The sequence below is a fragment of the Cladophialophora psammophila genome, assembly GCF_000585535.1.
Source record: "Cladophialophora psammophila CBS 110553 chromosome Unknown aczJe-supercont1.12, whole genome shotgun sequence".
NCBI lineage: Eukaryota > Fungi > Ascomycota > Eurotiomycetes > Chaetothyriales > Herpotrichiellaceae > Cladophialophora > Cladophialophora psammophila.
The window spans coordinates 654277-679299 of NW_006912933.1; the positions used below are offsets into that span (position 1 = coordinate 654277).

At 51.3% G+C, this 25023-nt stretch overlaps 9 protein-coding genes across 9 annotated transcripts; 6 read left to right on the top strand and 3 right to left on the bottom strand.

Moving 5' to 3' along the window:
* Nucleotides 1-297: 297 nt before the first annotated feature.
* A1O5_07910 (phosphatidylinositol glycan, class N) lies at nucleotides 298-3422 on the top strand (the record flags this gene model as incomplete). The annotated part of the gene is made up of 2 exons (XM_007748495.1): nucleotides 298-2031; nucleotides 2082-3422. 2 exons carry the CDS (start codon nucleotides 298-300, stop codon nucleotides 3420-3422), a joined length of 3075 nt encoding a protein of 1024 aa, XP_007746685.1.
* A 471-nt stretch (nucleotides 3423-3893) lies between these two features.
* Nucleotides 3894-4651, bottom strand: A1O5_07911 (uncharacterized protein; the record flags this gene model as incomplete). The annotated part of the gene is made up of 2 exons (XM_007748496.1): nucleotides 3894-4478; nucleotides 4562-4651. 2 exons carry the CDS (start codon nucleotides 4649-4651, stop codon nucleotides 3894-3896), a joined length of 675 nt encoding a protein of 224 aa, XP_007746686.1.
* A 1241-nt stretch (nucleotides 4652-5892) lies between these two features.
* On the top strand, nucleotides 5893-7791 carry A1O5_07912 (uncharacterized protein; the record flags this gene model as incomplete). Its single annotated transcript, XM_007748497.1, has 1 exon — nucleotides 5893-7791. One exon carries the CDS (start codon nucleotides 5893-5895, stop codon nucleotides 7789-7791), a length of 1899 nt encoding a protein of 632 aa, XP_007746687.1.
* A 477-nt stretch (nucleotides 7792-8268) lies between these two features.
* Nucleotides 8269-8648, top strand: A1O5_07913 (uncharacterized protein; the record flags this gene model as incomplete). Its single annotated transcript, XM_007748498.1, has 2 exons — nucleotides 8269-8328; nucleotides 8382-8648. The coding sequence occupies 2 exons, from the start codon at nucleotides 8269-8271 to the stop codon at nucleotides 8646-8648; spliced, it is 327 nt and encodes a 108-aa protein (XP_007746688.1).
* Nucleotides 8649-9331: 683 nt separating this feature from the next.
* A1O5_07914 (uncharacterized protein) lies at nucleotides 9332-11184 on the bottom strand (the record flags this gene model as incomplete). The annotated part of the gene is made up of 6 exons (XM_007748499.1): nucleotides 9332-9673; nucleotides 9700-9844; nucleotides 9903-10019; nucleotides 10068-10643; nucleotides 10712-10926; nucleotides 10981-11184. The coding sequence occupies 6 exons, from the start codon at nucleotides 11182-11184 to the stop codon at nucleotides 9332-9334; spliced, it is 1599 nt and encodes a 532-aa protein (XP_007746689.1).
* Nucleotides 11185-12410: 1226 nt separating this feature from the next.
* Nucleotides 12411-13087, bottom strand: A1O5_07915 (uncharacterized protein; the record flags this gene model as incomplete). Its single annotated transcript, XM_007748500.1, has 3 exons — nucleotides 12411-12624; nucleotides 12679-12956; nucleotides 13043-13087. The coding sequence occupies 3 exons, from the start codon at nucleotides 13085-13087 to the stop codon at nucleotides 12411-12413; spliced, it is 537 nt and encodes a 178-aa protein (XP_007746690.1).
* A 1915-nt stretch (nucleotides 13088-15002) lies between these two features.
* A1O5_07916 (uncharacterized protein) lies at nucleotides 15003-16878 on the top strand (the record flags this gene model as incomplete). Its single annotated transcript, XM_007748501.1, has 2 exons — nucleotides 15003-16376; nucleotides 16450-16878. 2 exons carry the CDS (start codon nucleotides 15003-15005, stop codon nucleotides 16876-16878), a joined length of 1803 nt encoding a protein of 600 aa, XP_007746691.1.
* A 1587-nt stretch (nucleotides 16879-18465) lies between these two features.
* A1O5_07917 (uncharacterized protein) lies at nucleotides 18466-19946 on the top strand (the record flags this gene model as incomplete). The annotated part of the gene is made up of 2 exons (XM_007748502.1): nucleotides 18466-18484; nucleotides 18538-19946. 2 exons carry the CDS (start codon nucleotides 18466-18468, stop codon nucleotides 19944-19946), a joined length of 1428 nt encoding a protein of 475 aa, XP_007746692.1.
* A 1368-nt stretch (nucleotides 19947-21314) lies between these two features.
* Nucleotides 21315-24607, top strand: A1O5_07918 (uncharacterized protein; the record flags this gene model as incomplete). The annotated part of the gene is made up of 5 exons (XM_007748503.1): nucleotides 21315-21742; nucleotides 21791-22260; nucleotides 22335-22839; nucleotides 22889-24474; nucleotides 24534-24607. 5 exons carry the CDS (start codon nucleotides 21315-21317, stop codon nucleotides 24605-24607), a joined length of 3063 nt encoding a protein of 1020 aa, XP_007746693.1.
* Nucleotides 24608-25023: the final 416 nt, after the last annotated feature.

Consider the following 25023-nt stretch of genomic DNA (forward strand, 5'->3'; position numbering starts at 1 on the left):
CTGAACAGTTGATCTGTGCAGTTGATCTGTGCACTTGAGTGAACTCTTCACATCTCGCCACCCAGCCACAAGTTCCTCAGATACCACGTGGCGCCGTGGCGCCGTGGCGCGTCCATCGCGTCTGTGCAAAATTCGGCGCACCTGCCTCTTTGAAAAGTTTGTACTCCTGAACCTCTGGCATTGAGGGGACCCGACCAGCGCCGACTGCAGAAGGCTGACAATTGTTCTTTATGCTGATGTACGATGATATTGATATTGTCTCACCCAAGTCGCTCTTTCGCTTAGCTTCGCGCAAATATGGCCAGAATCGGTCGCGGAGGTTTTCTGGCTCTCGCGGTGGTCTTCCATCTGGTCTATATCTACTCCATCTTCGACATTTACTTTGTCAGTCCAATCGTCCATGGCATGAAACCATTTGCCGTCCAACAACAGCGTGCTCCGTCAAAACGCCTCGTTCTATTTGTAGGAGACGGTCTGCGCGCTGATAAGGCGTTTCAATCCTTCCCAGATCCATCTCCTCCTGACCCAGTAAATGCCGACCTCACGCCCCGACCTCTCGCTCCCTTTCTGCGATCTCGAGTACTCGAGCACGGTACTTTCGGCGTCTCTCATACACGGGTGCCGACAGAGTCGCGCCCCGGACACGTTGCGCTTATCGCTGGGCTCTATGAAGACGTTTCTGCGGTAACAACTGGGTGGAAATTGAATCCGGTCGATTTCGACAGCGTCTTTAATCGAAGTCGGCACACATGGAGTTGGGGGAGTCCAGATATTCTTCCAATGTTTAAGGAAGGAGCAGTACCAGGACGGGTCGACGCCGATCATTATGCTGCAGAATTCGAGGATTTCTCACAGGACGCTACATCGCTGGATATCTGGGTCTTCGACAAGGTTAAAGATCTTTTCAAATCTGCCAACACAAATGCCACCCTTGATGCCATGCTCCGAGAGGACAAAATTGTTTTTTTCTTGCATCTGCTTGGATTGGATACCACGGGTCATTCCTACCGGCCGTATTCCAAGGAATATCTGCACAACATCAAGATCGTTGACCAAGGCGTCGAGGAAATTACAAATCTAGTCGAAGAATTTTATGCTGATGGGGAAACTGCCTATGTCTTCACGGCGGATCACGGGATGAGCGACTGGGGAAGTCACGGAGATGGTCACCCTGACAATACGAGGACGCCCTTGATCGCTTGGGGTGCTGGTGTGGCCCAACCCCAGCTTTTTCCGGGCGCGCAAGCTCCAGGCCATGAAGACGGGGTCTCGTTTGACTGGGGTCTTGATCACGTTCGACGCCATGATGTTAACCAAGCCGATGTTGCTGCACTGATGGCCTACCTTGCTGGTCTGGAGTTTCCGGTCAATTCTGTTGGCAAGCTTCCGTTACCCTATCTAGCTGCGTCGACGCAGGAGAAGGCTAATGCAGTGCTGGTGAACACCAAGCAAGTCCTAGACATGTACAGAGTCAAGGAGGAACAGAAGCAGGCAACCTCGCTGAACTTTCAGCCATACCCCCCTTTCTCAAAAGCCAATGCCGCGATCGCTGATCGAATTGCCGCTGTTGAGGCTGCAATGAGCAGCAATCTCTATGACTCGGCTATTCAGCTGTCCTCGGAGCTCTTTGACCATGCTCTGCAAGGTTTGCGGTACTTACAGACTTATGATTGGCTTTTTCTCCGCGCTCTGATCACCGTTGGCTACATTGGCTGGATTACCTACGCAATTACGACAGTCATCGACCTGCATGTCCTTCATGGCGCTGTGCCGGACGAGAGGACAATTGGAACAACCATGGCGTTTTCATCTATCCTGGTTGTGCTGTATTCGTTCTTCGTCATCGAGCGGTCACCTGTGACATATTACGCATACGCATTTTTTCCTGTCTTTTTCTGGGAGGAAGTGTTTGCCAGGAGAAAGGCTCTATTTTCTGGATTCAGCGTTCTTTTCGGCCACATCCAGAGCTTTTCGAGGTCATTGTCTCTCATTGTGCAAGTCTTGCTCTATTTGCTCGTTATTGAAGCTTTGGTAGGTGACAGGAACCCGTTTTCCAATGGGTTGGTTTCTGACTCATGCAGGTGCAATCATACTTCCACCGCATTATCTTCACCCTGTGTTACCTTTTCGCAGCGGTGTTTCCCGTCGTATATGGCGCGGATTTCATCAAGAAGAATAAATTAATTGTGCTGGCATGGGCAGCGGGCTGCCTGGTTCTGAGCACCTTTACGCTACTTCCAGTGGTGAAAGTTGAGAGTCCCACCATGATCACCGCAGGAGGTCTCCTCATGTTTGGAGCCGGCGTCCTCTATCTTGCTTTTGAGCACGATATCACCACCCAGTCGAAATCCCGGACACAAGAAACCGAACCCAACGTCTTTTCTCGAATCCTCATGGGCCTTCAGATCGGGATTATTCTGCTAACCATCATCGTTACACGCTCAAGTGTTGCTTCGCTCCAAGCAAAGAAAGGGCTGCCGCTTGGGAACCAAGTCGTTGGTTGGCTTGTTCTTGTAGCCTCCGTCATTCTTCCATTCGTGCACCGAATGGCACCCAACAAACACTACCTTCATCGCCTCGTCATAATCTTCCTTACATTTTCACCAACGTTTGTCCTCCTTACGATCTCATATGAGGGCCTCTTCTACTTTGCATTCTGCTTCACCTTACTTACGTGGGTGCGCCTCGAGCACGCCATCCAGCTTCATGGGTCCTCCCAATCACGAGAGACTCCGTCCGATTCAATGCCCTCCGCAAATGGCATCAGCATAACATCGAAATCCCAGAAATCCGAGAATCTACATCCCGAACAGACGTTCCGCACCCTTGCGCTCACCGACCTCCGCCGCGCCCTTTTCTTCCTCTTCTTCCTTCAATCCGCATTTTTCTCCACCGGCAACATTGCTTCCGTTTCGAGCTTTAGTCTCGACGCCGTGTACCGCCTCATCCCGATCTTCGACCCCTTCTCACAGGGTGCCCTTTTGGTCTTCAAACTGATGGTCCCCTTTGCTATCATCTCGGCCGCATTGGGGATTCTCAATCGACGACTCGGATTGCCGAGTTCGGCGCTATTCATGACAGTTATGAGTATTAGTGACGTGATGACACTCAACTTTTTCTGGATGGTGAAGGATGAGGGAAGTTGGTTAGATATTGGCACAACAATTAGCCACTTTGTGATTGGGAGCTTGCTTTGTGTCTTCGTGGCGGGATTGGAGGGGGTGAGTCAAGCCTTGATTCATGGGGTCGAGGTTGATACCTATGAGGATAGAATGAAGCAGGTGGCTGGTGTCCAGGTGATTCAGGGGAAAGTCACTGAAACCGATATGGATGGGGGTGCGCAGGCAAATGGGATAGTGAATGGAGTCGTGAAGGTCACTGAGGGGCGAGAAGGTGTGGACGAGAGGCCAGTTATTGATTAGTTGTGGTCAGCCCTTGGGTCAAATATGTCGCTGGAGTGATGGTCGCGGGCATACTGGCACGCCTGTTGTGAATAGGTTATGATTCCTTAGACCTGCGTGCATCATTGGACTCTTGAGAACCGTGTAGATGCCACGGCATGCTCCTAAGACTATCACGATTCGCGCAAATTTGTACATCCCTCGCAATAACACATTGTACTCGGATCAAATTTGGGAGCTCAGACCATGCCGTTCTGTTTTGGTCTATCTAACGTGAAAACTACGCCATGTCAATGCCGTTTCCTTTCCCTTGTCGCCTGATGATGATGGGATCTGCCCCGGCGCTCTTTTCTCCGAGCTGAGGTCCCTTCAGCGCGGCATTCTCATCTATTCGAGGCCTGTCGCTTTTCTCCCGGGGACCTGCACCAGCTCTCCACTCAGGAGGACTCACGTGTACCTTCTCTCAAGGAGAAGAAGATGATGGGTCCATCTTTACTCGCCGCGAGAATTCGCCGCTCCGCGGTCAGACACGCCTGTGGCGCCCTTGGCCTTGGAATATTCTGCGTACTCGCCAGCTTTTGCACCCTCTGCGGCCACGAACTCTGCGCTCACGGGCTCCTTGGCCTCAGCACCTGTCCTGCTCACATTGCGCCCTGAGATCGGCCCCCGAGGGTGATTGCCCTCCTGCTGTAGGCGTCGAAACTCGGGGTTCATGTCGTCGGGGTCCCGGAGGCCTGAGCCGCCCGTTGCACCTACGCCCTCTGGGCCCGAAGTCGCTTTGCTGGCTGTGTGGTGTCCTTCGTGGCGGAGTTCGGTCGATGTCTGTCCCTGGCCCGGGAGGCCAAGGCCCGTGTGCACGTCGGCAGATGTGGCGCCGGGCAGTGTGCTTAGAGGGTCGGTGCGGACGCCTTCTTTGCCGTGTGAGCGGTCGACGTTGTCATTTAGAGCTTGTCCCGGAACTTCGCCCACTGGGTTTGGTTGGTACGTCGCATTTGCTGGGGCCGTGCCTGGGGGAAGGGTTTTGGCGGTGAATTCGGGGGCGTGATCTGCTGGCGAGACTTTTTGGCCTATTTGGTGCTAGCGAAAGGAGTCAGTAAGGGCCCTACCAGTAGACGTTTTCTCTCTCAGGAGGTATCTGATGACCAGGGAACATGACTTACACCGTGCTTCTCCATGGGTTCATCGCGGGGCTTGTGAGGCATGAATTCACCCTGGGCGTTGGTCATGGAGTCTGCGTTTCTTGCTGCCATTGTGTCTGCGTTTGGTTCTTGAAGTGCTTCTTCGACGTGATAGGGTTCTTTACACTGGGAACTTTTCAATTCTGAAGTGCAGTGGTCCAGGATCAATTGGATGGACAGGTCAGAGACAACATGAAGTCCTGAAAAATGGTCGTGTGCTGTGCCCTGATAGTTGACGTCATGCTGGGACATTTGTGATCTCATAGTCCGTTGGACGTTTCATGTGGCAATGCAAATCGATATCAACTATCAACGGGGTTTCCTTCGTCACAGGTGATACGGTGCTCACCAAGACCGCGCAATGGTCTGTTGTTGGCGTCTCTGTTCGGTCGCGTGTTATCCATCCTCGACGGGGTCTGGTTTCACCCGTTCCATTTAACGCTTACGGTCTGAACTGCCAACACACATACCCAACTCGCCAGTACCTAGACGCAGCTCCCATACATCAAGTGAAGTGACACCAGAATTTCAGACTTGCTTGCATACGTCTCCAAAGAGGGCTCTGCAAGGCGGTAATCCTCGCTGTTGCTGAGCATGAAGTCTCCCTGCAGCTGTTAAATAAGCCTCACACTTAGCACCACTTAATACTTGTAGAGCTGCCAAGCATTAATGGACTAGCCCGATTAGGCGAAGCAGCTTGGCACCTGTTAATATATAAGGGCCTGGGCATCCCGGGTCACATTCAGTCCGCCAGATACAATCAACCTACCTACCTACTACCGACTTGACCCCCAGATTGGTTCACCAAGTAGAGGGAAAACTGATTGTGCCCTCATCCCAGTTGAGTACTGGTAAAGAGGGTGGTGTCTCCCTAATGTCGCCTCTATTTAGACAGACATACTGGCTACTCTTGGACAGCTTCGCGAGTCTCTGACCCGTTGTCTCTGACAGCACCTCCGTATTCAGACAATATTGTAATCTTGTGGAACATTGACGCCCATAGTGACACAGCGCCACTCACAATTTCGGCCTTCTCCCAAAAATGGATCCTCCTCTGCCCCTTGTTTGCCCCACTGGGGCAGAGAGACACTTTCGGCGGGCTTGCATTCTTTCTTATTTACAGGTTGTTTCCATAATATCCCATGTAATGAACAAGCAGGAGCTTCACTAGGACGAGCTTCAAACCACATGCCTAGGATATGGCAGGTCCTACCACCTCTAATAGATCGCTCGGTGAGAACGAGATTCGCCTAGTGAATATTCAAGAAACTCATGGCATTCCTGCATACTCACTGACGACATTGGTATCTTCCATGTCTGAAAATCGACCCTACATCGCCCTCTCCTACGTCTGCGGGAAAAAGAAATCCAAAATCCATGTAAATGGCCAGGAGCAAGGAATATATGAAAATCTATACCTGGCGCTGCCCGCCCTCTATGTTTTCGCCTTGCAAAACCGCTGCGATTGGGAAAGAGAACCATACTTCTGGATCGATCAAGTTTCCATTGATCAAAGTGATGCAAAACAGAAAGCGAAGCAAATGCTCCGCATGACGGATATTTACTCTCGAGCAAAGAGAGTGTTGATCTGGCTCGGTCCAACCTGTGGGAATCTCAAAGCCTTATTGCAAAGCTTCGCCCGAGTCATCGGTCCAGGGGCACGGAGAGCTGGGATTCTAGCTATAGGGCCAAATCTCGCCACAAGTTGGCCGGATTTTCCCAACAATCCCGAACTGCGAACAGGACGCAGGCAGGTGGAACGCTTCTTCTCGTCTGACGACTTCCGGTGCGCATTTGCGAACAGGCTCGACATGCTACGGGCCTTCGAAGACCTGACATGGAACGAATGGTTTGCGCGCACCTGGACGATCCAGGAACATACTGTGGCCAATGCTACGGTTTTCGCGTTGGGGGATGACACGTTTGTTGATGGGGACGATTTCATAGCATCAATCTTATGCTGCACGCTTTGGTTCATGAGTACAGCTCGGCCATTGATGCAGTCCCGTTTTCTCTTTCTGCGGCTGTTCAGGTTGTTACTCTTCTGGTATTATGAGAAACCTGGGCTATGGAACTACTTGACGGGTCCTGGCCGGTCAAGAGAATGGAATTCCCGAGCAAGTACCATGCTCGGTGAACGGCGCAAGCGCCAAAGGCAACAAAACGGAGACCACACAGAGACAAATTTGAAAGCTTGCCTTGTGCGTACCTTCATTCCGGAGTCGACAGATGGCTCAGGTTGCAGCTGGGAGATCGATCGAATCTGGGCATTGTTCGGAATGTGCACCGATCGGAGCATCCTGGAAACAGCAGGCTTTCCACTAGACTACAACACGCCTTGGAGGGAGGCGTACCGTGAGGTTTCGAGAACGCTGATTCGCCTCGGTCATACAGATCTCCTAGGGATCGAAAGTAAGGGGGTAGCAAACGACGCTAAGAATAACACGAGCTCCCGCGAGACATCGCTACCCTCCTGGACGACTGATTGGTCTGTCCCACTGAGACGCCCACTCTGTGGACTCCTAGAGGATGGTCTATTCAAAGCCGCGACCCATCTCCAAGTTGCTCTCAGCGAGCATACACACGTCTCGAGCCAGGCCAATACTCTCGCCATCAATGGGTACTGTCTAGGTCCCATCCAAGCTTTGGGAGCCACCTTCACAACATCCAAGGCCGCCGGTGAGCTCGATTACGTCCAAGCCGACATTTACCTGCGAGAGATTGAGGCCTTCGTGGAGAAAACAGCCCTCATTCCATCCCGACTCAAGGCACATGCCAAAGCCTACATCCCCGTCCACGGCCTGGAATATAACTATCTGGCCATCACCTGTCGCGCAGACACTACCAGGGTCATGCGCGGCTTCGGTGAGATGAAGAAGTGCACAGCACAAGGCGAGGGGCCGGTCCTCGTTATCAGCCAGGACCTGCTCTCGTATAAGACGTTTATGGAACGATGTCTTGGAAAGCGACCCTTTATTACGACGCAGGGTCACGTTGGGCTGTGTACTGGCCAAGCGGATGTAGGTGATGTGTTGGGAGCCGTCGCCGGAGCGCCTGGGCTCATCATATTGCGGGCGGCCGGTAAAGACACAGATCACGGTTTGGATGCCGGTGCCTTTGAGGTCATGGGTGAAGCATTTGCGTATGGAATTATGGACGGAGAGATTGCTGGGATGGGAGATGTCGAAGAGCGACACATCGCCCTTTGCTGAAGTCACGTATCGCTCCCATGGGGTCTTGCTATCAATGCTCACCTCCCGTCTTTGGCATTCGCAAGAGTTTCAATTTCCTGAAAGAAACACGACCAAAGATCCTCGGTAAGAAGTCAACGGACTCCTGAACGGACTCTCTATGTCACCTCGGGTGGCGAGATTACACCGACCGAAAAGCCAACCCAGCTTAAATACTGACCCCGGACTAATACGAAGTTACCCGACCGCACCGGGTCGCAGGTGCTGAAAGCCGGGGAAGCATTCGGGGAAATACGAGTTCCATACGAGTCTAGCAAAAGCTCCAAACAGTTCATCAAGCCCCTTGAGTATTTATCAATGCCTTATTTCTCAACCATCGGTCGAAGGTGTGGCTGGAAGTGTAACAACCTTCATTTCACCGTCTCAGAAGATTATTTGCCCAGCAGATCTCTCCCCCTTTAACGTGTTTGGGGAGATAGTCCTCCCCTTGCTTTCAACATGGCACCGACGATGAAGTTACCATGTATCCCAGAAGATGAATTCGTCATTTATGGAGATGTGGGTCACTAGTCCAGGCCAACCAAGCTACTTCCTAACGTCGTCCCTTGTAGGTGTACGCAAGAGAAGGCTACGCCGACGAACTCGAACCACTGTGCCGCCTTCTGATTCGACTGGTCGAGTCGGAGCCTGGGACGTTGGAATATGCCATCTCGCGAGACCACGATGAGCCGAACCACTTTTTCGTCTTTGAGCGGTATAGCGGCAAGGAAGCATTTGACAAACATTGTGCCAGTCAAGAGTATCAGAACCTGCTCAACTCGGGAGTCATGGTCGGCCTACCACAGCCCAAGATCTTGAAGCAATTGAAGCCCATTTAGAGGAAGTTCTAGTGCCGGCCACGTTGAAACTCTGTTCTGTGTAGGAAATGAGAATATCGTCGGCTACAAATGGCAGACTACAGCCTCTCAAAAAGACCATCGTACAACAAAGTCAGGACATACAATACATGTCTTCACTCCATAGAACGGAATTCTATCCATGCAGGACAGAAATGCCTCGACTACCTCCAGCGGTTTTCGGGGAAAAAAAAAAAAGGGTCTGTTCAGGTTCCCTTCTGTCTTGTAAAGGAGTCAGGGCGTTATGCAACGGAGTTGCAGAATAAGATCCTGCGCTGAAATTTCGTCGCAACTCGCCAGCCGGCGTTTGATAATGAGAAGTTAGACACAACAATGTGTCTGCCTTGCAGTCGAAGCACCGAAGAATAATTAGACAATATACAAGGTTTGTGATATCAATCATTCGCCGCGAGAGGAGGGGGGGCCTCATGGAAGTTGGTACAGCGTAGCCAACCAGCAGGTTTTAGATTCTGCAAGTGCATTGGTCAATCTGTCTTTCTTTTTTAGAAATCTGGTTTTGTCCGTTTCTCGCCTTCGATGAACTCGTATATATCCCTACTGGTATGCCGTAAACATCTCCCAGTTACTAACAGCAATACCATCTAAGCGCGACTGGTTTCTTTCCCTTTTCAATCAAGCAGGCGTCAAGTACCATTGCGATGCTCTCAGGTTGAGCCAGGAAATCTTAGGGGGCGGCCTTTGACCCTGAGCCTCTCCTCGTAAAAGTAAATGAAGATCAAGATCCCCCCGGCTGCGACGATCACCGCAGCCTGTGTGCCGAAACTGGCGCCATAGCCAACGCTCACCCCCCATGGCTGCTGAAAGTAACCGACAGCAAATCCGCCCATCACGCGCATGAAGTTGATGAACGCCGAAACCTCCCCCGAGGCTTGGGGATAGCATTCGAGAGCGTACGTGGTGATTGCAACACTGGACAGCATGGCACCGAATATATAAATTCCCCAGCCGAATGCAATACCCAGCCAATGGAGATGATGCTTAAACGTCTGTCCCAGAGGACCAGGCCAGGCACCATGATGATGGTCCCGAGATACGTGACAGGCAAACGCGCTTCTGCCTTGAAAAGACCGTCATGGCGTCTCGTGTATCTTGCAGCATTCCAGTCGTTCAGCCAGTGTCCGAGAGCCTCGCCCAATGTGACGCCTATAGCAGGGGCACTGTACCAGAGACCATCAGCCATAGAATGAAGAAAACGGTTAGGAAGGCAAAACATACAAATAGATGAATCCGGACGCTTTAGGACTGAATCCGTAGCCTCCAACGTCTTCTGGTGTCCCGAGGAGGACGGCCGCCGTGATGTTGACTCCAGTGGCCCACATGAAATATAGGCAGCTATTCCCCCGTCAGTACACTTTTATCGGACATGGTTGTTACACCCACAAGTAGACTAGGATCGGTAGCATCAGAGGTTTGATCAATACTGCCCAGAACCTGCCAAAGGCTGGTAAGGCACCCACGAAGTAGCCTCTGTGCAGTCTGATTTGCCATATCCCGATCACTCTCTGCCATCTGCTGCCGCGCGGCGGCTGCTCCTCAAGGGGCACATCCCTTCGATACCAAGTTTCGTCCAGAAACAATACCACCAGAACAAGATCAAAACAAGTCGATGCTAGCGCAAGCCAGTATAGCGGGCGCCACTGCGAGTCAAGTCCGGAAATCATGAAGTAGCCCAGCATTGGGCCAATGTATGGCGTGACATAGAAGAAGAAAAGCCATATGCCGATCTTGCGAGCGTGCTCGTGGAGGAAGAACATATCTTTGATGTAACATAGTGCCGTTGTCTGGCAAACTGTGAGGGTAGCCCCTTGCAACGCACGCAATGCATAAAAGGCCTCGAAGTTGTCAGTCAGGCAGATCCCGAGGGTGAAGAAGACGCTGGCGAGGACAGCCCAGAACACGACGGGCGCACGCCCCCAGAAGTAGCTTGGGGGAATCGCGAGGACACCACCAACTCCTCTGGAGTCTAGTCAGCTATCAACTCGAAGGGGGAGCAAGAGAATCCGTCACAGAAGGGAGCAACTTACACCATAATCACTGCGAGGTTCGTGGTGAAGTTCATTGAGTTATACGATTTATCCCAATGAAGCGCTTGAGGCAGAACCGCTGGGAAGCCAAGGCAAAGACTAAAATCCCCATTGCCCGCCAAAATCGACGTTGTGAGTAGGACTGCGTGTTTCTTCCACCATGGGCAGTTGAGTGGATCGTTTGGATCGTCGCTTGGTTGCGGAATAAGAACAGTCTGCGCTTGGTTTCAGTCATTCGATGCAAGCAACCTTCGAGCCTGGGAACGTACGCGACCATCGGGTGCCAATTTCAAGCCTGTCGTATCTGTACCATCTTTGGTGCTAATGGTGAGAAGTATACCTTCGCCCTCTTGAGTCACTTCCTCAGTCGTCAAGTGATGCCCTTCATGAGCTGTTACATGGGACTTTGCTCCTATGTCTCCATAGTATCCGACCTGCTTTTCTTCCTGAGAAGTTTCTTTTGGGGAAATCATGTTGGAAATCCTGAACAAAGCTCGCACGGACAAATTCGTGTCAACGGTGAAGCAGTGAAGGCCCAGACGGATTAATCTCAGAGGCCTGTTGGTATAATGAGTCGAGAAGAAGCCACGTCTATCAGAGGCGAGAACGTGTGTCTGGTAAGTACATCCCTCCCCTAATATCAGGAATCGGACAGGGCTGCCCGTTTACTCAGCTTCTGAAATGGGAATAAAGGCACTGGCATGCTGCACGGTGAAATGTCGGACTGCCGGTCTTCGGGCTATTGGCTGTCGACCTAGGTATTACCGGAGAAGGTCATGTAGAGTTCAATACTGTGCTCAGCCTCCTTTCACCAGTACGAATGAAGTGTTGTCCAAAGGGGAAAACCCTGCGGTAGAGGTCGGACCGAGGACAATCTCTCGAAACTCAAAGGACGGTGAATACAGGGAGCCTAGTTAGCCGATCATACCGGTGTCTTAGCAATAACACCTGAAGAAATGCATTTCAGAGATCCAAAGTGGCCAAAATATCAGCACTGCGGTTCGTGGTAACATGGACCAAACGCACGATTTGGCGTCCATGGTTAGACAATCCTCAAAAGCGAGGCGGATGAGTGCAACAGCCCGGCCATTTGGCAGAGAGTAGCAGTCTCACGAGTTGCAGACAGCTTTAGCGCATACGACGTTCCTATTGCAACCTAAGTCTAAGCTATTGACTGTTTACTCATGTTGTCTGAGGTATCGGAGACTTAACCCCGCTTTCTCACAATATCTGGAAGTCCAGAAGGCTCCCCATGTATAGTCATGAAGTACGGATCGTAGACAGTAGTCGCTCGCTTTGATACTTCTCCATCTGCGTACTCGGGCCTTTTCAGGATGAAGTGCTGATCTCGAGAACATTCAATAAACTCCCCATTGAGAGATCTGTCGTTCAATCACTTCCAGTATGCGCTAACGATGGTTGAGACGGGTGTTAATCTGACAGCCTGTTAGAATAATGGGCGATATACGTCCCGAAGAAGAGAGGACTTGCGAGTCTTCGCCAAAGGTATCCCGCATATGCTGGCTTATGAATTGGGTCGGCACCACACCGGGACAGACTGTATTGATGGTAATGTTTTCTTTCTTTGTGGAGGTCCATATCGACTCGGAACTATGGCAACTTGGTACTCACGAACTGCAAGTATGGAGCACATGCTCGCACGAACCCATTGACATGTGGAAATCTCAGCACGAAGCCCCTACACATCACTCTCCCTCTGGCTTACTCCGGCTTTTGCCCCAGAATATTCGGGAAACGATGCAACCGGGTGGACTGCCACCATACTGGACGTTGCAATAATGCTCCCGCCGGGCGTGGGATTCTGTCGCATAAAATGAATGGCAAGTTGGACGCCGTAGATTGTTGCTTTCAAGCAAACATCCGTGCATGACAGGTCTGGTTCGGGAGGTATCCTTTGACAGATACGTCAGCTCGCTAAGTAACAGCGGATGGGACTTTCGCTGTACTCGGTTTTCCCACGCCACTTGAGAATGTAAATGGAGTTCCTGTCGATGATCCCCGCGTTGGCACAGAGAGCATCGATTCGGCCCCATCTTTGAAAAGCAGCTGAAAATGCACTTGCTTGCTCGTGGTAATGAGTGATGTCGCATTGGCAAAACATGAAGTTCTGTCCAAGTTCATCGGCAAGTTTTTGAGCAAGGGCACTTTGAGACGCAATATCAAGAGCAGCGACCCTCCAACCTTCGCGGATCAGTTTTCGTGTCAACTCTGCGCCAATACCAGACTAGAGAATGGATCCCTTCTTATTACTTCTCCCTCGAGAAATTTGCGTATAGATCTTGTGAGAGAACACATGTGGTGATCACTTACGACACCGCCAGTCACGAGCGCGACCGCTTCGCCCGGACTTGACATGATTGTTTCGTTATCGGAGGACTTGAAGCAGACATCAGTAGTTCTGAAGCTATTACAAGCGGCATCCTGTTTATAGATCGCGCAGGACGCCACTGTCATAGATCAAACATTGTTAGCGTCCAAACACGCCCCGGTTCCGCTGCCCCAGGCTTTTCTCCCCAGACATCCCCAGGCCGCGGTAAACGAACCCATTTACCCCGACCACCGCAGTGGGTAGATTAGATGTGCGAAATCGCCCCGAGTAACCGAAACTCCACCGAGCACCTTTAGGATGTATCCACGGATGTAAATGCTCGTCGAAGCTTTATGAAACAAGTGGCGAAGGAGTGAGAACTCACTAAAAGTTTGCCTGCTTATGGAAAGATGCTGCGCTTAACAGGACGGAGTTTCGTTGCGTTTCGGCAGGTTAATTTCCTTGACAAGTATGGAAAACCTTCGACAACCCAGCGATATCTTCATTTCGTGAAAACAAAGAGCAGAGTCATCGACGCCTTTCTTGGGCTTCGTCAATATGGCTACCAGGTCACCGATACTACCGGATAACAATCTTCGTCAATCGAGTTCCCGGACTGAGTGAGGACGAGTTTCATAAGCATTAGCCGTCGACCCACAGGGAGTTAGCAGAAGACTTACTAGTAAAATATGGTATCGCAGAATATCGACAGGTAAGCACCAAGGCCCACAAAGGAAGCGAGGCACGGTCGCTCAGGAAGAAGCACAGTACCATACACCGTCAGCTCTTTTACCAGAAGCTGAAGCCAAATGCCCAGGTTTAGACCAGCTCAACAAGTTGGATTTTGATAGAGCAGCCGACTTCATCATGGCAGATATTGAATCTTTCTATAAGTTTCGACAGGACCCGTATTATCACTCGCACATCGATGCCGATGCAAAAATACTGTTTGATTCGAACACAGCCCGGTGGACTGTGGGATGGGGGGAAGTGTATGTGAAGGGTGGAAGAGTTGTTGAAATGTCAGACGGGGAGGAATAGTTCGGCGGGTCCAAGTCGAATTTTCGACCAGGTTACGTGATGACAAGGTCAACCTAACCCTGTGCAAGCCTGTGCTCTGTGCAAGATCAATGCTTCTTTTTGGCGACCAGATACTCTGTATGACGAATTCTCTCGGAACAAGTACTTTTCCGTAGGGAGGCCCACCACAACATCTTCGCCTTCCAAATGCGGTGTGTATTCCGTGGCCCTCCGACTGATTGGGGTTGAATGCTCCATCGCACTGCACATCATTGGCCCAAAATACCGAGGCTATTCTGTATTCTGTGCTCTTTAATTTTGTTACAGGCCTCCAATTCCCTCTTCTTCAACGGAACGAACAATCTGAACTGTTTGTATTTCAAAGCCCTTGAGTCCCGTCGAGGGAAGCATAAAAAGTCAAGAGGTATATTCGCCTGATCATTTCGAGAACTTCTACTCTTTAGAAGATTCGCGTTTGAAGGACCACTGCCACCAAAAATGGACTGTCATGGGGTGGAAAACTAGGCCGAAGGAGGCCTGTTTACTATGTTACGCCCCAACTTGCGATGGAGACCCACTTTGATCGTACTAACCGTTGAGCATTGAAGATCTTTGGTTGATATCCGCAGCCGCATCACCGTATCGGGTCTATAGATGTCGATCCAGCCCCGCCCGCTAACTCGACTATGAGCGCCGCCGAAGTGCAATCTCGGTTCATGGAGGATTGTGTCACTTTCACCCCTTGCCATTGCTAGTTTAATGTCAATGTCGCAACAGTGCGCGTGGATAGCCTGGAAGCAACATGCAGCTTGTGGACTTCACTCTCCTTGTATAAGAGTCTGCGCTCTTCGCACAATGGGATTCTTGAGAAGTAGGGGCGGCGCCTATTCATCGCTTCGCAAGGGACTATTGCCCGCGAGCTGAGAGAGCTAGTGGTCCGCCATGAAGTACCCGTCACTCGCTTCATATCTGCTCGTGCTGGTCGCGCTGCAAACAAGCCAAGTTACTTCTCTTGCGGTACCCAGGCCACCGACTTTAAAGAGCCGTTCACTCCTTCCGCCTTTTTCGTTACCGCAGAATGACCTTCTCGACTTGACAAGAGCATTGGATGTTACGACGAAGCAAGCTGGCTATTTATATGGGCCTCCGGTCGCTGGCGGACCTTATTTTCCCACTGGCGTCTTGGGTTTGGCGAAGGTCGCGGCCGACCAAGCTCTGATCCAGCTCGATGAGGCCCCTATCCTTGTGGCCGCTGCCGCCGATACAACTGACAGTACGGTGTCAGCTCCTCAGTACAATGGCCTGCAGACCTTGGACGATTACACGCTCCTTTACGACGGCCATTGGAAGGCAACTCTCCCATCTGGCCCCGTTCCGGGCATGTTGACCAATTACACCCAAGATCTACTGTTCTCAATGGAACGCCTTTCGTTCAGCCCTTACCAGGTGAAAAGGCTCAATCCCTCGTCAGATACATTACAGTTCAATGTCGATGATAACACTACGACGCAAATCACAGGCATGACACTTCAACAGCTATTTGAAAGCGGTCGACTCTTTTATGCCGACTATCGAGACCAGAAAGATCTCACCCCCACCGATCGATATTCTGCCGCATGCGACGCATTCTTCTACATTGATCAGGCATCAGGAGAATTCTTGCCACTAGCTATCCGTACCAATGTGGGATCGAATCTCATTTACACGCCCAAGGACGACCCTGCCGACTGGCTGCTCGCGAAGATCATGTACAACGTCAACGACTTCTGGTTCGCGCAGTGGAATCATCTGGCGAGCACCCACGAAGTCGTCCAGATTGTATACCTGGCTGCCATCCGTACCCTAAGTGACAATCATCCTGTTCTCGCTTTACTGAACCGCATTATGTATGAAGTGTACGCCATCCAGCCGCTGGCAGAACTCCTCCTGTTCCTTCCTGGCGCAGCAGTCGACCAGGTCTTTGCCTACACAGGCACCTCGGCGCAAGACTACACCACGAACCTATATGAGAACGATGGCAGCGGCCGCTTCCAAGCAAATTATTTTACGGCCGAGCTTGAGTCTCGCGGATTGATCAATTCAAACTTTGGCCCCGCGTTGAAAAACTTCCCTTTCTACGAAGACGCTTCGACCATTTATAATGCCATTCATGCATTCATGACTTCTTTTGTGAATTCGTACTACCCCAAAGACTCAGATATTACGGCCGACAATGAAATGCAAGCATGGGTCAAGGAGTCACAAGGCCCCGCCAAAGCGATTGACTTCCCTTCGATCACGACGAGAAGCGCCCTTATCAATGCTTTAACACACATGGTGAGCACACAAGCTGAATTGACATTTACACTCTATACTCGAAAAGATCTGCTAACGAAGCTCCTCCTCGTAGGCTCATCTTGCCTCTACCTCGCACCACACGGTCAACACGAACGAGTTGCTTTCCGCTAGTTCTACACTCCCCTTCCATCCTCCGTCCCTCTACCAGCCGCCACCCTCGTCCAAAGGTTTTACAAACGTGGTGGATTTCCTTCCGCCGCTTGACAAGGTTGAAGAGCAATTCAGCGTGGCAGCCATTTTTGTACGCCCCTTTTTTGTTGGCACGAATCGCACGCTGATGCACATGTTTGATGATCCTTCGATGCTAAGCCGCATGAATAGCGCCACTCAATCCGCAGCATCAACCTTTTACAGCAGTATGCAGGCATTCAGCCAACAGGTCGCCGCACGCACATTCGACCAGAATGGGTTGTCCCAGGGTATGCCGTTTGTGTGGAAGGCGCTGGATCCTAATGTCGCACCTTTTTCTATCACTTCTTAGGATGGCTCATTAGAGCGCACCTCGGACTATTGGATACTATGTAATTTCGGCCTTTATGTGATGGGGGCACATCTTTTATTTATTTTAGTTTCCCCGCCCCAGCAGAGAATAGTTGGATTCAAAGTTGTCTTTCCCTCCCATTCCTAATTGATCACGGAAATCGCCTTGTCAGCTTTTAGGTAAAGCAAATTCGGAACAGCAACGCGTCCTTGCAGATTCCCGGGGAGGGCTCTCGGAATATTCTCGCCATTTTCTCTAAGTAGGATGGGACGAAAGGGGCTTACAGCACTGTTCGAGAAATGCATCCAGTCCCAAGCTCTTTCTAAAACCACAAGCTTTCTGACGAGCTAACATAACACCATGGTCCTTGCGACTTCTTCGAAGTTCGAACACGTAAGTAAGCGACGTCCTTCGCCATGCCTAATTAGCGAAAGGCTTGATGGGTTGCGACGACATGGTCTCCGTTCCCTTTGCAGGTCTCTCTCTCTCAAAGCTCGAGTCAGGAACCCAGGGCCCCGGGCGAGTCGGCATTCAGTATCCGCAATCTCGATAGTGGGGGCTGTCGAGTGGATTATCGTTTCCTAATTAGTTAGGTACTATTCGACAGTCCCCACGGGATATTCCCATGAATGTGCAATGACGTTTGATAGGGTGGATTTGCACGGGGACCGTTTGTTTCAGAATGGAATCCTCGAGGAACAGACTTTGTAATACGGAGTTTCTATGACTCCATATTGGGTGCTAACTCCTGAGTTCAGTTAGTCGATAACTAGTTGATGGCGATCAACAGTTGAGTTTTTCTTCCCCGCAGACCACATCCCTGTTCGTTCTTGTATCGCTATCAACAACTCATGCCGGTCCAGGACATCAGGAACCACTTTAGGGGCTACTTTCATTCGCTGTTCTCAGCCTAGCTTCAGGCCTCACCAGCCTTCTGGCAGTGGAGAAACCGACCGCGTCTGATCTCCCGGACGCCACCTGGCGGTCCCAGCAGCTGGTTCAAACTGCCTGCGTTCCAACTAAACGGCGACCAACTGCTCGGTACTGGGGCAAGCCTCGTCGTCGCAAGAAGCCGTTGCGAAAGGATCTACACAGAGCACCCCGTTGCGCACGGATGCGAGGATGGCACAGGGAAACAGTAGGAGGCGTTCCTACGTCTGTGGATCCCCAGGACAAGCTTCCTACCCAAATCCTGCGCAAATCCTCCACCAGCTCTTCTCAAGCATAAGCCTGGAAACATCTCTTTTTCAAATGTTGTCTCTCAGCCGGGGATATTTGCAATTTCGTTTCTCCCCTCGCCTTTTTGTACCATAATCCCTTCTCAACACCTGCTGCTTCCCGGTGATCCAGCTTGAAACGTGTGTTCCCCAGCAGTGTCCAGTGTACGGGTGCATTGCGACCTGCGAACTAAGCCTCCAACGAGCTATGAGTGTCTCGTAACATCACACTTCACAACGACTCTTGTTTTGCGATCCTATCACATACATCAGACAACGTGACATGCTATCTTGCTGCTAGCGTGTCTAGCCCCCAAGACTCGCGGCTGTCCGAGACAAACAATATAGTTCCGTCGCGGCCGGAATCAAAATGGTCGACACGTTGCACCGTGAGTGCTCAGCCATCACCAGAGCAGGCGCATACTGACTGTCGTCCCATTAGCACCGCTTTCAGTTATTGCTTCTTTCCCGAAACCGAACTATGTCAATCCCGACACCAGAGGACCTGGCCTTGTGTACATGTGTATCATCTTTGCCGCCATTGGCATCATCATCTGCACGGCCCGAGTGTACTCGCGACTCTTTATAACCAAGGCACCAGGCTTGGATGATCTTCTCGTGGTCATCGCCCTCGGATTTCTCACAGCCTTGACCGTTCTGGTCATAATCGGCAATAAGGACTATTACAATGGTCGACACGTATGGGACATACCGCCCGATAGTTTCGTCGGGGGACGCGCCAACATCTGGGCCAGCTTGTGGTGTTATATTATCGGGATCACCTTGATCAAGATTTCGGTTCTGTTGTTCTACCGCCGTCTCAGCGTCAAGTTCAGCCGGGCCTTCTTCATTGCGACCTGGATCGGCATCGTCTACAACATTTTGTATTTCGTCTCGTTCGCCCTGACGCTCCTGTTGCTCTGTCGCCCTCTTCACTCCTACTGGGACAGCTTCAACCCTGTCTGGGCCGCGACTCACCACTTCCACTGTGGTTCCGAGGGCGCGGCTCTCCCTGCGTCGTCGGCGTTTAGCGTGGCCGGCGATTTCTACAGCACCCTGCTGCCACTGATCCTGGTGTATTACCTAGAGCTCCCCCGCAGACAGAAGATTGCATTGTACGCGCTCTTCGCGCTGGGGTTCATGGCAGTTGCCGCCGGAGTGGTGCGGACTGTCCTGATGTACAATCTGTTGAACGTCGACTACGATTTCACCTGGACATTGTGGCTGACCTGGATCTGGGCGGTGCTGGAACTGTACTTGGCCCTTTTTGCCGCCAGCGCCCCAAGCTTGAAGCCGTTCTTCCGACACTTCTTTGTCGAGTCCATCAACAGCTTTGCACGAGGCTCTAGAAGACGCGCAGGGTATTCCAACGACAATGGCCAGGGGATAGGGGCGGGACCAGGCTCGGGAAAAGGCGCCGGCGCCGGCTCAGGCACCGGGACATACGCGACAGATGCCAGCAAAGGCGGGATGAGCATGGACCTCTCCGCCGACGTAGAAAGGGCAGGAGCTCGATGGGGAGACGTCGATGAAAGGGTAGAATCTCGGCAGAGTTGGTTCCTGGCGGACAATGAAGAGGCCGGGACGAAGCATTTTGAACTGCGCGCCAGCCAGGACGGGAAGAAGATGATCCCCATGCGCGTGTACAAGCGCAGCGACTACTACAACTACAACGGCACCGAGGGGCCTTCAGACCCCTTTACGGACCCGAACTCGAACTCGGCGACGACAGCGCTGCCGCAGCGGCAAGATTGGCCGTTGCCCCTGCCCACAATGGGGACAGAACTGCACCATGAACCGCGCGAGTTCCTGGCAAACCCGCGCCTTTCAACGTACAATGAAAATAGATAAAACATAAATGATATTCATAGACACTCGTTAAAAGGCACCCGTGTGACATACCGAAACGTTGTGCTCTGTACCACCTAGCCCTACGACGGCTTTGAGGACTTGGGCTTTTCTTAATGAGTGCGGGAAGCAGGGTGACAGTCCACGAACAATTGCCACGCCTTAGGAATGGTTGGACACGGCCGCAGCCAGGACGTTTCCGCATGTTGTCATGAAAGCTCCGTGGTCGGGCAATAGCCTCGCGGTTGAGGGCAGCGATCTCGAGGGCCTTGGCCGCAGGTCCAGCAGCGAGCTGCTGTAGCAGAAGACTTCGAATGAAATGACTTTTGTGTTTGCCTAGCTCATTGAACTTGGAAGTAGAAGAATGCCAGCAGGAGAGCCTTCGGGACTCTTCATAGCTAAGTCGTCTAATCGGTACAATCGTATGTTGGGTCTCAAGTCACGTGATGAAACAAGGATGCATGCCATCGACCGTACGACCACATCAAGGAGTCGGGACTGCTCTCCGGGCGAGCACACAGCGGTCCCGTGCACGAGATATTACGCTGCAGCACTCTGTTAGTGAATACTCGATGATGAATTCGAGATAGCTGCGCTCGCTGGGTTCAGAAGGTTGGAGTGCGAACTGAAATGGCGGCAACCCGCAGTGTCCAAAACGGGCTTAGCCCCAAACTCGCCGAACTGGCTCGCTGGCAGTTGTGTGCGACCTCAAGAGCTTGAGTTGTATGGCTCTGGAGACGGTTCTTCAAAGCATGCTTTGCCTACATACCAATCCGGCTCAACATCTGTCATGGGTGACGATCGCAGCTCTGACCAGGCCTGGCATGACTAGACGGCGATACCCCAATGATGTGTGGTCATCGGTCACCTTCATCTCGAGGCTCCCTCAACGCCATGATCCCATCCGTTCCTCCAAATCATTCCTGGCGTATCCCATGGCGATCTCGGAATCAAATACATTCAGCTCGCCAAGTTTGAGATGTTGACAAGTTTTGTAAGAAAGACCAACTGGGCGTTTTCCGCTATGCCCGCTGCGGAAGCGATGGCATTGTTTGGCGTAGGCACAATCAGGCACACAATGCGCCCACGGAGCCACGTCTTAGATGATGTGGTTGCGTCTGAAAAAGTGCTGTTTGGTTTGCCGCATGTGCAGGGCGCAGGCTAGGCTGTGCAGTCCGCCACTTCAACTAGTTGAGCTCAGGCTCCAACTCCTACTGGTTTGAGAGGATTCTGGATTATCGGCATCCCTGTCGATGGGAGGCGTGTGCAGCACATCAAGCTGCGCACTGTCTTTCAACCTCTCCCAGCACCCTTCAACGAATGACTAATTGACCGCGTTTGCTTCATCAATATCCTTTGGTGCCAGAAACGATGCTTGATCCGCTCTCAGCCATTGGCTTGGCCTCGGCCATAGTGCAGTTCGTTGATTTCAGTGCTGAGATCATCCAGGGCGCTCGGGAAGTCTATGGTTCCATGTCCGGCACGACTGAGCGTAATAGGAGCCTGGAACTTGTCGTGAGCGAAATGATCAATCTAACCTCGAAGCTCAGTTCTACGCACTACTCGCAGCAAAGTGAAGATGAGAAGGCTCTCGGCCGTGTTGCAAATGAATGCAAAATTCTGGCCGACCAAGTTCTCGATCTTCTGCAGAAGATCAAGGCGAAAGATCCCGGTTCTACCCTCCAAGCCCTTTGGGCTGCACTGAAGAATCAGAAATACAAAAGACAAAGGTTGGAGTTGGAAGGAAGACTGGAGAGCTGTCGAAACAACCTTGAATTCCAACTGAACTTTTTAACCAGGTTGTGCCCTTTCCACCTTCAATTGGGCAGAAAGTAATCGTTTTACAGTGTTGGGACAAAGGGCAGACTGGATGCATTACTTACCTCTGCAGAAGGTCTCACTGGGAAACTTGAGATACTTCACAAGCATGTTGAACAACTTCGCCGCGGAACTAGGGTTACATCCATTAGCCCTGAAGCCCAAGAACAACTCCGAGAACTCCTGCATTTCACAGAAGAAGATCTCCAGAAAATCAAACAGCAACGTGTTTTAGAGAGTCTAGCCTACGCCGACATGGACACAAGATTCGAACATGTCTCCGAAGAACACAGCAAAACCTTTGAATGGATTTTTGGAGACACCACCCAGGTAGGCAGCTTGAATCGTGACACTTCCAGCAAAGAGTCGTTTCTGCATTGGTTGTCAGCCGGAAGCGGTATCTTTCACATATCCGGAAAACTAGGGTCAGGGAAAAGCACATTGATGAAGTTTCTGTGCAACCATCCTCGCACCGAAACCGAACTACAACACTGGGCAGGTACGTTACAAACCCGCAAGCGAATTACACAGCCGCATGAGTTCTGAAATAGCCAAACTAACAAGTTCCGACAGGCGGCAGAAAACTAACATTTGCCAAGTTTTTCTTCTGGAAGGGTTCTAAAACAGTAGAACAAAAATCCCTAATTGGCCTTGTCCGGTCTCTCCTCTACGAGACGCTGAATGCGTGCCCTGAGCTCATCCCCGACGTCCTGCCTGACCTATGGGCTCAGCTGAAGTCGACGCCCTGGCAGGTAAAAACGAAGATCGATCTCCGGAAGTTGCAAACCCGGGCAGCGATGTCTAGCCTTATCAGTCATCGGAATCTGTACAGGGAGCATTGTTTCTGCTTCTTCATCGATGGTCTGGACGAATTTGAAAAGACTCCTGAAGCCGGTTATGCAGATCTCACCAAGCTGCTTTGCAGTTGGTCCGAAGCTGCACCGGACGACGTCAAGATCTGTGTCTCCAGCAGGGAGGACCTAGTCTTCATGAGCGCCTTCTCCAGCGAAAGGAGATTTCGCCTTCAAGATCTCACAAGGGAAGATATTCAAAGCTACGTTCGGGATAAGTTGCCCCGGTGCGACCGATGGGAAAGGCAATGAACTGGCCCAAAAGATAACAGACAGAGCTGATGGGATCTTCCTCTGGGTGGCTTTAGTAGTAAAGTCAATTCGGGACCAGTTAGACGAAAACTATGAGGTCTCTGACGTCGAAAAAGAACTTGACCAGCTCCCCACCGAGTTACATGAGCTTTTTGAATATCTTCTCAAATCATTTAGCAGCCCAGGCCGCAAGAGAGCTCATCGGACCTTTGCCATGGTTCTGAAGTTGAAAGATTTCCCCGTCAACTTGTCGTTGTTGGGGTATTCTTTTCTGCGAGACTACGAAAACGACCCAACATTCGCTATGGAAACATGCTTTCCGTGCTCTGACATGGATGACGCTACTAGGAGACGCCGAGAATATCTTGCGCGCATCGGACTATATCGTGATTGCAGACAATTTCTCGAAAGTCAGGCAGTCCAAGCCGAGATGAAGTGCAGTCTTGATAGCTTCAGCACTGAAGATGCAATATCTCAACTGTTCCTTGCGGAGTTGCGGTGCAACAAGGGCCGAATTACCAATGACAAGTTGGGTCTGGTTGTCTATGCCCTGATCAAGATGCGAATCCAAGACAACATTGATCAAGAGCCGTATCGTTTCCAGGAGTCTCTAAGCGCTACAGTAATCCATCACCAAGGGGCGGACATCTTGGAGAAACACATCAATGATACCATAACTATGCAGCTAGAGGCGGCCGGTGCCGTTGTAGTCAAATTAACGAACTTTTCTGCGAGTACGACTCTGAATGAACGCAGCATTACATCCCCTCTTCATATTTCAGCATTCTGTGGAGCTTGCGAATACGTCGCCTGGAAGATAGAGCGAGATCCTACCATTATCGAAAACACATTCGAAATTGCCATCCTTGCTTGCTGCATCGAATGGAGATGGGAAACTGATTCTGAGTACCAGCGCAACAGGATAAAGCTTCTGGAGCTTATGCTGGCACGAGGTCTCTCTCCCAACACTGTTATACACACTTGCCCTGCGAATAACGGCTTTACTGCGGAATTGAGCTTCTGGCAACATTTCCTTGTACTTAAAATGATTCATGTTTTGCATGGTGAAAGTGAAAAGGACTTTGGCGAAATGATTGAAAGGTTTTTGGAATATGATGCAGACCCCCATGTGTGGGTTTCGATGCTCCAGGACTCCGGAGGGGTTTCAACAAGCCAAGAGGTTTTCATGAAAGTAACCCTTGGGAGAGAGCGACGCACGACTTTCGAGGTGGATGCCGGATACGTTGACTGGAAGACATCTCCACCTTTTGCTCCACTCGGCAAGGAGGTTTCGCTTCGAGAACTGATTGAATTCTTTGATTTCGACAATGCGAAGACGATTCTGCAATTGCTGGATGGGAATGCCGAGGGGCAGGAACGGATGGCGAACGTGGACAACGCTGCACGCGATCATCTGCCCGGAGACCAACAGGATTGCATGAAACAGGATCTGGCCGTCCCTGACCCTCAGCCGGAGCGGCAACTCACACCACAGTTAACCTTGGAAGAGGCGGAAAAGGAACCGTTGGTGCTAAAGCCTTCGACCCCAAAGGGCTCCTCTTCGTGGCTCGAATCGAGGGCGCAAATACCTCTTCTTTCATTCGTATTGGGTAAGTGTGTCTGCTTCCTAACTACACGGTAGTAGGTTCTTTTCCTGACTCTCGACTAGGTATTCTTGTGGCTTTTATCCTGCCTCAGCTGTGGGCGATGATTGTAACTCACTCGAGGACGCGAGAACCGTGAAATGTTGTGACTGGAAACCAGAGAAGAACATGTCGAGTCGGTCTCCCCAGCGGAGGAATCCCAGAGCTTTGGCTGGAGAAGCTTTTTCAGTTGCGTGACGATCTACAGGTTTGCCCCGGGCCCTGGCCTACGCTGAGATCGAGATCGACTGTTGAAGGAGGGCGAGAAGGGAAGGCAATGTGCACCAACCGAACGGCCCAATGGATGTTGCTCTTCCCGCAATGCCAGCGAGGCATCGCCATCTACGCCGATGGCTTGTCCGCTGGGCATTCGATATACCGCCCCGAAACCTCAGAGACCCAGGCTAACCGCAACAAATGGTGCAAACCCACGCTAGGCACCCCGTCCTTTCCCACGCCGTCTTTCCAACATAGGCCGAGCTGGTCGTTGATTTACCTGCTATTTGCATTCGGCAT